Here is a 12,105-nt window from a genome sequence, read left to right on the forward strand (position 1 = left end):
ATGAGGTTTTGAGTATTTCCAACACATGGCAGACTGCCGGCTTTGCTTGTTTCTGGAGCCACAAGTCCCCCTTGGTGTTTGTTCCATCACAGCTGCATCCATCTGAACCTAGTGGCATTATGGTTCATAAAGGGGCCATTCATAAAATACCCAGAGCGGGCGGCATGATAGCATTTTTGAATATCTGGCAGTGCCAGACACCAACTTCTCTTGGCTGGTCTGAGGACCATCCATGATACCCGTGCTAACTCCCTTCTCCCCATCCCTCTCTGCTAAAGTAGTCAATGACTTTCTGCAGGTGTTTTATTTCGTTCTCCAGGACCCTGATAGGTAGCGCTTGAAAAAGGTATAGTAGACGGGGGTAAGATGTTCTGCTTAATGCCTCCAATCTCCCCAACCAAGTGATATATGTACGACTTCCACCAGGATAGGTCGGCCTTGACAGCTCCTAGAAGACGTGGGTTGTTTTCAGCATATAGCTGATGAAGGTGTGGGGTAATAAACACTCCCAAGTATTTGAGTTTGTTCCCCGCCACCCACCAAAGTCTTGTTGACAGCTCCGTTCACGTTTCTAATGACAAGCCTGTGCTTAGAATCTCAGATTACTCCAGATTCACTTTGAACCCTGATGTTTTTTATGTGTATATAACCTTGCTTGTGGTATTGACTGTATAGGATTCATCAGGGTTAGCAGTATATTGTCAACATGGGGGTCTCCGCAAAAGTCATCTCGTTTATTTCCATCTGTATCTGTATGGGTGCAGCTAAGGGTTCAAACATGAGTTTGAATTGCAACAGATATAGCAGATACACACGCCGCATTCCTTTATAAAGATCTTTGTATCAAAATTTAACAGTTTAATGGGCCAGTAGGAGCCACATTTGGTTGTTGGTTTTCCAGGCACCTGTACTATGGCCTCTCAGGAATGATATCAGGAGGCCTAGGGTAGGAAGACACAGTCAGAGACACTGTGGGACGCCCGTTGTCCATCACTTTAGCTCCCCCACAGTTTTAACTTTCAGCCAACAAGCAATTCTCACACCTTCAACCTGATAGGAGCTGTAAAAGAGGTGCTGGGAGGAGGAGTTGCAACCCAGGAAGAATCTGCACAAAGCAGCTTCCTGAGCTGTGTCACTTCTGTAAATTAGAGGGCCCTTGCACATCCCTTTTTGCCCCAGGGCCCCGCAAATCCAAGAACCGGCCCTGACCGGAGCTGCCATGTCCAGTTCCTACACAGGATCTTGCAGAATAGGGAGGTTTTTTTGTTGTTAGAGGGAGCTCTGCTCACGTGTGCCATTTTGCTTTGCCACCTGGCCATGCCCCTCTCTGAGTTGTTGTTGAGTGGGTTCTAGTATGGCATTCTCCAATCCATGCAGGGTGGTGATTTGCCTGGTGAGGATCTGACTTATAAGCCACCCCGCAATAATGCGCACGTATTATTAACCTGTTCGTAAAATATTTGCCTGAGGCACAACAATGTCTTTTCTGATTTCTCAGTGGAATATAGGGTTAGCTTCCCCTTAGTAGCAATTGCCTCCTGCAGTTCTTTTAAGGAACCCGTGTCTCTGGCATTCACAGGCGGCTTTGAAGGCCGCCTCCAGTGAGGCTTTGTGATTCCCATAGACGTGACACTGTCTGGTTCTCTCTATACAGTGGCCTTGCCTAAACACTTTGAAAGTATCACATATTCTGCTGGGATGTACCTCTCCCAAGGTGTTTTCCTCAAAGTAATGTGTCATTTCTTCCCATAGGGTTTGTCTAGTCAGCCTATCATTAAGTAATGATTTGTTGAATTTCCAATTTGTTTGTTTTCTTTGTCCAGCTAATCCCCCTCCCTCCCACAGCAGCATTGAATGACCTGATACAACTCACCAGTTTCCTGTCACTGTTAAATGTTAAATGTCGTATACTTGTAAAGCGCACAGCTGCCCCAGCAAAGGGGCGTCCCGGCGCTGTATACCGCTGGGGAACCCATCCTGGCTTTCCCTGTGAGATGTTCCCTCCTGGGTATCTACAAGGTGAAGACAAGCATCCCCGGCGCTGTTGGGGCCGTGAGTAGAGATTAAGCAAGCTATTGCCCAGAGTTGCTGAGTGGGACCCATGGTTGGAGTAGGCACCGAGGCGAGAATTATCGAGTCCGCTGACCATGGCTCAAGACCCCGCCGCGTCGGGAATCGAACTCTGGTCCCGGGCCGACCTCTGCTTCTGGGTCTGCCGCCTCTAACCAGTGAGCCACACCACTCCACAGTCTTAGTATCTTCCACAAGATCTAAGGTTACCCATATGAAGTCAATATGGGAGTAGAATCTATGCATGTTACCTTGTATGTTTGTTATGTGCTTTCTGCCAAGTGTGCCCTGTGATTTCCTTCCTTTCCTGTTAAGCACTCCTCCTTGCTGGCTCCTTGTCTATTGTGCTTGTGTTTAGTACTAACCCCTTGCTGTTACTGCCTTGCGTGTTCCTGTTTGATCACCAGGATCAGTGGGCACAGCGGACTACCTAAGTGGTGTTTCTTTTTCACTGTGAGTATTGTCTTTGAGTTACATTTATAACATCACCATAGGTATAAGCTCCACAGACCCTGCCTTTGCATGCATATCCTACATATGGGTATTTGCAGTCAGTATCTGTAACAGCAATTGTGGGTAAGAAACTTACTGAGCTTCAGTCTTACCGTGTGGAGCTCCTGAGTGCTTTACCCCACACCCCCTTTATTATTAATGTTGATTCATATATATGTCTTGCACATTCGTCCTGGGTGTAGAATGCTAAATTGACTTGTGAGTGCCTTTCCTTTCTGAGTCTTACCCATCTTGTTCACTTATACAGGCTTCACCTTTAGATCCCTTTTTCTCATCTGACTCCCTGTATGATCCTGAGCAACGCTGTACTCCTCTTCCTGTATAAGTTTTCTACCCAGTTCCCAGTCCTTGCCCAAGTCCCTGACTATGTTCCCCACATAGTCCTGGACAGCCCCTGACACCCAGGCACTGTCCATGTCCTTGCCAAATCAGCCACAAACTAGGCATGCACTCATCCAATCACCCAGGCACTATGCTTGCACTCATCATTACAATGAGACATTATCATGGTTTCAACCATTCACTCAGGCACTACCCATGCACTCATCCATTCACTCAGGCACTACACATGCGCTCATCCATTCACTCAAGTACTACCCAGGCACTCATCCATTCACTCATGCACTACCCATGTACTCATTCATTTACTCAGGTACTATCCATACACTCATCCATTCATCCAGGCATTACCCATGCACAAATCCAATCACCCAGGCACTACCCTTCTATTAATCCATTCACCCAAGCACTACCCATGCACTCATCTATTCAACCAGGCACCACTACTACATTCATTGTAACATCCATGCACCAGTTATGCACTCATTCAATCATCCATACACTCACTCCAACATATATATATATACATATATATATACACATATATATACATTATCTTTTTTTAACTGTAAAAGGCGGATCCAACAGGAACCTTTTTTTTTAGAGATTTTGGGAAGTTCTTTTAAAAAAATGATAATAAAAATGGCAACTCGGACAAGAGAATCTGAAAAAAAGATGCACTGAAAAATGTGCAAAACATATAAAAGGGGGGGAAATAGAATGTATGTTGTTTTGCAGCATTGCGAATAGCTGTAAGACACTGCTTACCCGCACTTATAACAACACTACAGTCGATGCAGTAAGTGGCCATTCTTGAAAACACTGGAGCCATATCTGTTGCAGTAGTCTGCACCTCTGAAGGGACTTTCTGGCTGGGAATTGTTGCTGCTGCCACTAAAGTAGATGGCCCTCCAGTTTCCCTCTGCTTGAGCATCAGTAGGAGACACTTTTTTGATAGGTTTTTAGATGATATAACATGGACGTTGTCCCACATGAAAATGTCTTGTTCATCCTTATAGGGAGGGTTTTGTCTCAGATTGTGCAATTCCAAAGTTTGGCAGCAGTTTTCGATTCCGCTGATGGGATTTTGAAAAAATCCCATGTCACTTTCTCATGGCTCTTTTTTGTGCCACTTTCTCATGTCTCTCTTTTGTGGAGGCTCCTCTTTAAAATCTTCATTCTCCACCTCCTCCACATCCTGATCCTGTTGTTGTTGCTGCTGGCCCTCATCTCCTTCCTGTTTTGCAATTTTTTAAGCAAAAAAAAGCCAAAAACTCTCCACACCAAGATTGATCCACCTGCTCAGAATAAAGTTCTGTGAAAAAAGATTCAAGAAGGAGGAGTGGGTCTGTACTTCCTATTGATATTGCTGAAAAGTATATTATCCAACGATATTCCTTGCTTTCCCAGTCATGTGATATTCGCGGTGACCGATATCTTTGTGGGTACTGCAGTGAAGCGGTAATTCAATATACAATTTTAAAGTAGTAATAATAGAAAGAAAAGCAGAACTTTCAATACTATAATAGTTAACAGCTAAACTAAACTTGTTCACAATACCTCTACATTTATGTTTTAGAGTTGTTGAAAGACACGTGCTATTCGCGATTACCGACTTCATCGCGACTTCGACTGTCTACGCAGAAATGGAAAATAGTATTTGAAGATGATTATTCAGGAAACTCAGTAAAAAAATATACGTTTTCTTTACTCTTGTCTTTTATTTCAAAATCGACAATAGGTCATAAAAACAGCCAACGCGTTTCTTTGCCCAAAACCAGAAGTTTTTGGAACTTCATCAGGGCTTGAATTGATAATGACAGAATCTCAATAGGGTGATAACATGAAGTGATTCCTAGAGTGGAACTATCGTCTCCAGAAAATGTCAAATAACTAACCTATTATATCAAGATGCAACTAAGCTTTCAGGAGGTGGCATATGGTAACAATAGTTCTTGAAATAGATAAAATCCAGATTTAGGATTATCACCGCCTTTAATAACCTGATTCAATTAAGAAATCAAGTAGTTCCACAAATATCTGCAATTCTTTAAGTAGAGATTAAACTCCAGATAAAAGCATTGAGGCCACCGTGATAGGCCTTCTAACCGGAACCGGTAGCGTTCTGGTTAGAAGGCAATACCACTTATCACGTTGGCCTCACTGCTCTTATCTGGAGTTTAATCTCTACTAAAAGAATTGCCGATATTTGTGGAACTAGGAATCACGGATCTCCACCTGTTTTCAGCTATTCTTGCCCTGTTGAAGTTCATTCCTTAATGAACTAAATGCGTTGGCTGGAGCTCGTGTTGTTTGCTGACCCTTAAAATAAAGGATTGCCTTACTTAAAGGAATTTGTTCAGTCCTACTTATTGGGAATGACACTTTGGGGGTGCACCTCTCCACGTTTGTACAGTATCTATTCTGCTTTGCAGTTTGCACCTAACAGCGGCAGGTGCAGGAGTTGTATGTGCACACAATCTCGCATTACCTTTAGATAATTACAAGAGAAACATAGCAGTGAGGTGAGACTATTGCGGTCCGCCGTTGTTTGCTGCTTACTAAAAAAATACTTTTGTTTGTAAAGTTCAAAAGCAAGTGTTTTCTTGTAAAGGCACCCCATGCAGTGCTTTAAGTTTAATGTCAGTAGCGCCCCTCTGTTTAGACACGGCTCGCTGTAATCTGAATTCGGCGAGCAGCGTATAAAGAAAGGGGCTTGGCCACTATTAAAGTGATAGCATGTTATAGGGCTCTTTCACTGGGAAAAAAAAAGATTTCATAGCGCGTCCCCTAAAGTTAAAGTGTGGCGCGCTAAAACAAATACAATTAAAAAAAGAAAAGCGGCCGGAACAGCGGACCGCGCTGGCAAATTAAATAAATAAAGAAGTGTGGCCGCTACACTTAATAAAAAGGACCACACTGCCAAAGTAAATAAATAAAGAAGTGCTGCCACTATAGTGAAATCATTAATGATAAATGCAGGCATCTAAGAATAAGTGTACCTAGATGCATCAAGGCTCTCAGAAATAAATAGAGTATCCCCAAATAAAACCGAGACCGAGTCATTGTTATTTGATTGATGCCACTATAGTTAAAGCAGACCGCCATTACTAATTAAAATTGTAGGTAAGTACGTCATGGGTGGAATAGAGGAAAATCATTAAAGAAAATAGTGCTCACAGACTAGATAAAGCAGTCAGTGCAACCACAGAAGTAAAAGTCCAGTCCTCATGAGAGGTGCAGACAAGGGGGTCTCTAGGAGGGACTACTAAGCCTATTCATGAATCAAATGCAACAATTTAGAAAGGATAGTAACAGGAGCCAATTGAAGGCAATGGTGGGGAAATGGGCGGAGCTTTAAGTCCCTACCTAAATACAACATGCCTCACAGAGCAACTCATGCGCTGCCCAGGCTCAACCTAAAAATGATGCATCCCCCCAGTACAGGACTTTGGGACTCAGCCCCTGAGTGGGGGATCCTAGAGGGACCCTACAGGGGCACGTCATATTTTTTTTATTTGTTTTAAAGATTGTGCCGCTAATGTCCTGCTGGAGCCAGTGCAGCACATCCCATGATAAATTCTGTCATATTTTCCTCTTTACATACTTCTAGTCCTAGTTTCTCAGATCATTTAACTAGCCTTTATCATCTCTGCATTCTGGGAATTGCAGATCTGTACTTATAATTAGGGACAGGAAAGTTTTAAATTCCTGGCATGTATGGAATAACTTGAACGGTCCGCGAACAGCTTAAACCAAATTAGATTCTATTTGTAACATTATTCTAGCCTTGCTACCCAATAAATTGACAACACGAGCACAAATGCTTGCATAGTTTTTTGGAGGCGTGGTCTGCATTTTCACGACACCAGCATTCAATGACAGCTACAGCGCAGCTGGTATGCAAACGTTATGAATGCAGACACAAAATAAAGTGCACGAGTCCGCTTCTAGTGCCCCTTTACGTGTCACCTACAGTGCATAAAATAACGTGAGAACTCCGGTGACTGCTTATAATTAACTTTCAGATAGAAACTTGGCTGTTCTTAGCGAGATGGCAATGATAATATTTATATTTTGTTCCGCTCTTATCTTTATGCTTCTTTTCCTGCAGGAGAGCGGGCGCTGGCCATGGTGCCTCGGTTCCCACACTCGGGCCGGGCGACCTTGGGCGGTGTGGGGTGAGGAGGGCAGGATGGAGCCTGCGGAGGGAGCTGGGGGCATCCCTGGCCGAGGCTGGGAGCGCTGCATCCTGTGACCCTCCCTCCCTCCCTCCCTCCTCCTCCCGCAGGCCCCGGTCGGCTCCTCCCTCCTCCTCCTCCCCACTACTGCCGCTGCAGCCTCAGTTGTCGCCACAGCCACCCCCTCGCCCGGTCCGGCCCCCGTTGACAGAGACGCCTCGCTGCAGGAGCGGCCCCCCCTGTGCCCCCCTCAGAGCCTGCGTGCCCGCGCCCCGGCCCCCCCTCCCTCCGCCCAGCGCCGCCATGTTGGATCCCGAGATCCGGGAGCGGCCGCCCCTGTGCAGCGGGTGAGAGGGGCGGGGATCGGACGAGGAAGGGGGTTCGGAGCGAGGAGAGGGCGGCCCAGGAGCTGAGCGGAGAGAGGAGGGGAGACTGCGGGGCGCCCTGCCAGGGAGGGCCACCACCACCCTCGGGAGATGCGGCAGCCCCGGCCGGAGAGGAGAGGAGGAGGCGGCGGAGGGCATCGGGATCGGCCGGTGTGACCGGAGAGCGCCCCCTCTCGGGGCGGAGAGAGCAGCAGCCCGCCGGGTCTGGCAGTACCCCTCTGGGGGGACCCATGCCTTGCACCCACAGGGGAGAGTGAAGCCGCCCGGCCTCCCCCGCCGCTGCCAGTGCAGCCGCCGCTGCCGCACACGGAGCCAAGATGTCCGGGGAGGTGCGCCTGAAGCAGCTGGAGCAGCTCATCCTGGACGGGCCCGTGAACAGCCAGGGCCGGTGCCTGAGCGTCGAGACGCTGCTGGACATCCTCATCTGCCTCTACGACGAGTGCTGCAACTCCCCGCAGCGCCGGGAGAAGAACATCCTGGAGTATGTGGAGTGGGGTGAGTGAGCCTGGGCCCGGGGGTCTGCAGCGGGGGCCTGCTCTGGCGCACGGCACGGGACCTGTCACCGAGCAGGCACACTGACCTTACCGCAGCACTGCACAGAACCTGTCACCGAGCAGGCACTCTGCACGGGACCTGTCACCGAGCAGGCACACTGTCCTTACCGCAGCACTGCACAGAACCTGTCACCGAGCAGGCACACTGTCCTTACTGCAGCACTGCACAGAACCTGTCACCGAGCAGGCACACTGGCCTTACCGCAGCACTGCACAGAACCTGTCACCTAGCAGGCACACTGCACGGGACCTGTCACCGAGCAGGCACACTGTCCTTACTGCAGCACTGCACAGAACCTGTCACCGAGCAGGCACACTGGCCTTACCGCAGCACGACTGCTCACACTGTAATGTACCTGTCACTATGTAGACACACTGCCGTTACTGCCCTGCACGGAACCTGTCACTGTGCAGCACAACTGCTCACACTGCAATGTACCTGTCGCTGTCCAGACTGTTTGTACCGCACAGCAAGGAACATGGCACCCTGCAGACACACTGTTGTCACCGTGCTGCACTCACCACACTGCCCTATACCTGTCACTGTGCAGCAGCACACACTGTACTGTACCTCTCACCAAGCAGCAGCACTACCCTCACCACACTGTACTGAACCTGTCAACGTGAAGCACTACTTGCCCTCGTAGCACTATCCTGAACCGGTCACTGTACAGCAGGACTGCTCTCTGACACTACACTATCTGTCAGTCACTGTGTTACAACTCTTCACAGTATACATGTCACTATTCGGCAGCACTGCGCTCAACACACTCTACCTGTCACCGTGCAGCAGCACTGCGCTCAACACACTCTACCTGTCACCATGCAGCAGCACTGCGCTCAAAACACTCTACCTGTCACCATGCAGCAGCACTGCGCTCAACACACTCTACCTGTCACCATGCAGCAGCACTGCGCTCAACACACTCTACCTGTCACTGTGCAGCAGCACTGCGCTCAACGCACTCTACCTGTCACTGTGCAGCACCACTGCGCTCAACACACTCTACCTGTCACTGTGCAGCAGCACTGTGCTCAACACACTCTACCTGTCACCGTGCAGCAGTGTGCTCAACACACTCTACCTGTCACTGTGCAGCAGCACTGCGCTCAACACACTCTACCTGTCACCATGCAGCAGCACTGCGCTCAACACACTCTACCTGTCACCATGCAGCAGCACTGCGCTCAACACACTCTACCTGTCACCGTGCAGCAGTGTGCTCAACACACTCTACCTGTCACTGTGCAGCAGCACTGCGCTCAACACACTCTACCTGTCACCGTGCAGCAGTGTGCTCAACACACTCTACCTGTCACTGTGCAGCAGTGTGCTCAATACACTGCACTTGTCACCGTGCAGCAGCAGTGCCCTTACCACACTGTACCGAACCTGCCACTGTACAGTAGCACTGCTCTCACACACTGCATTGTATCTGTCAGTCACTGTGTTACAACTCTTTACTCAGTACAATGGACTTGACACCAGGCAGCAGCACTGCACTCAATACACTCTACCTGTCACTGTGCAGCAGTGTGCTCAATACACTGTACTATACCTGTCACCGTGCAGCAGCAGTGCCCTTTCCACACTGTATTGAACCTGTCAGCGTGAAGCACGATTGGCCCTGGCAGCACTGCACTGAACCTGCCACTGTACAGTAGCACTGCTCTCACACACTGCATTGTATCTGTCAGTCACTGTGTTACAACTCTTTACTCAGTACAATGGACTTGACACCAGGCAGCAGCACTGCACTCAATACACTCTACCTGTCACTGTGCAGCAGTGTGCTCAATACACTCTACCTGTCACTGTGCAGCAGTGTGCTCAATACACTGTACTATACCTGTCACCGTGCAGCAGCAGTGCCCTTTCCACACTGTACTGAACCGGTCAGCGTGAAGCACGATTGGCCCTAGCAGCACTGCACTGAACCTGTCACTGTACAGTAGCACTGCTCTCACACACTGTTACAAATCTTCCCCAAGTACAATGGACCTGATACCATGCAGCAGCACTGCGCTTAATACACTCTACCTGTCACCGTGCAGCAGCAGTGTGCTCAATACACTGACTGTACCTGTTCTCGTGCAGCACAACAGCCCACACAGTGCTGCTTCACAGTGACAGGTACTGTACAGCCTGTACAGTACCTGTCACTGTGAAGCAGCACTGCCCTCACCATACTGTACTGAACCTGCCAGCGTGCATGCTGACTCCCACTGAACTTAACCTGTCATCCTGCAGCAGCACTGCTCTCAAACTCTGCACTGTACCTGTCAGCGTGCAGCACAGCTGCCCTTAACTCACTGTCACCGTATTAAAACTCTTCACTCACAAACTGTACCTGTCACTGTGCGGCAGCATTGTGCTCAACACATTGTACCTGTCACTGTGCGGTAGCACTGCGCTCAACGCACTGCACTTGCCACCGTGCAGACGCACTGGTGTCAACACAGACCTTAACACCGTGCAACACTGTCTCACCATATTGCTTTGAGCCTGTTACTGTGCAACACATTACTCTCACCACCCTGTTCTGAACCTGTCATTGTGCAGCAACACTGCTCTCAGAAAGTGCACTGAACCAGTCTATGCGCAGCAGTACTGATGTCATCACGCTGCATGGAACCTGCACTCTCCACACTCCCCTGAACCTGTCACCGTGCAACTACTTTGATCTAGCCACGCTGCAATGAACCTGTCATCTTACACCAGCACTGCACTCACTGTACTGAACCTGTCATCACCCCACAGCAGTGCACCCCGAACACTGCACCTCACCTGTCACCATGCAGCAGCACTGTACTTAATCTGTCACCGCCTCACTGCACTAACAACACAACACTGAACATATCACTGTGCAAGACCAGTGCACTCGCCACCTTGCACTGAATCTGTCACGGCACAGCCACTCTGCACATCCCCTCCAGCACTGCACCCTCCACACAACACTACACTCATTGCCGTTCAGCTGCTCTGACCACACTGCATTTACCCTATCACTATGCAGCCACACTTACCACGCAGAACTTTCTCTGAGAAGCAACACTCCTAAGACCACATTGAGCCTGTCACTGTGCAACTACACTGTGCTTACTACGCAGTACTACACCCGCCACAAAACACTACTCTTGTCACTGTGTAACTACAATACACTCATCACACTCCTGGCCTGGACCAATCACCGTGCAAGAGAACTGCACATATCGCTGTGCAACAGCATGCACTCATAAAACTGCACCAACACTGCCCTCTCATCAAAAAACTGAACCTTTCACCATCCAGCATGAATAAACTCTTCTTACAACACCTGTTACAGTGCAACAACACCACACTTTCAGAAGAGACGAGCTACGCTCAATAAGCAACACAATACTTTTCACCTGACAGTCATTCCTTAGCACTAACTTGTCCCCCTGGGAGGAACCCTACACTCCCACTAAGAGAGCTCTACTCACTTAAAACAGAGAGGTCCTATAGGGCGAGTGCAGGGCTATTGGTAAATCGTCACATGCTACAGGGTGAGTGTAGGGCAATAGTTACACTGTTGTGGAGAGAGCATGAGGCGTTGAGTACATCGTTCTGTCAGGGTGGTAAATTCTGCTGCTTTTGGGTTAACGAAGGGTGAAAGTTACAGTGTTGCGGGAGGAGTGCAGGCCTGTTTGTCAACTATCAGCCTGGAACAATGTAACTGTCACCATGCACTCCCAAACCAAAGCACTATTAGTGTGCAGTGCAATCATGCCCTTCGCCAGGTAACTTTACCCCGCAAGAAGCCTACACTCTGCCTATTGTACTTCACATCTCGCCCTGTTACACTGTAACTGTTTCCCAGCACTTACCACACAACACTGTAACTTATCACACTTCACAAATCTTGCAACATTGTATTATCGCCTTGCACTCACCTAACACCTTGTGCCCGGCAACACTACGACTGATGCCGTGTGCCCACCACATAGCATTATAACTGTTGACAAACAGGCCTGCACTCCTCCCGCAACACTGTAACTTTCACCCTTCGTTAACCCAAAAGCAGCAGAATTTACCACCCT

At 48.6% G+C, this 12,105-nt stretch overlaps 1 protein-coding gene across 2 annotated transcripts in view; it reads left to right on the forward strand.

Annotated features, from left to right (window-relative positions):
• Positions 1-7,323: 7,323 nt before the first annotated feature.
• CDC42BPA (CDC42 binding protein kinase alpha) overlaps positions 7,324-12,105 on the forward strand; it is a 1,012,118-nt gene continuing 1,007,336 nt past the window's right edge. For both annotated transcript variants that reach the window (XM_086927989.1, XM_086927990.1), the window contains exon 1: positions 7,324-7,984. In XM_086927989.1, the coding sequence (XP_086784115.1) occupies positions 7,807-7,984 (178 nt within the window). In that variant the 5' untranslated portion in view covers positions 7,324-7,806. The remainder of the gene's footprint in view (positions 7,985-12,105) is intronic.

The sequence above is a fragment of the Lissotriton vulgaris genome, chromosome 6 (assembly GCF_964263255.1).
Source record: "Lissotriton vulgaris chromosome 6, aLisVul1.2, whole genome shotgun sequence".
Taxonomy (NCBI): domain Eukaryota; kingdom Metazoa; phylum Chordata; class Amphibia; order Caudata; family Salamandridae; genus Lissotriton; species Lissotriton vulgaris.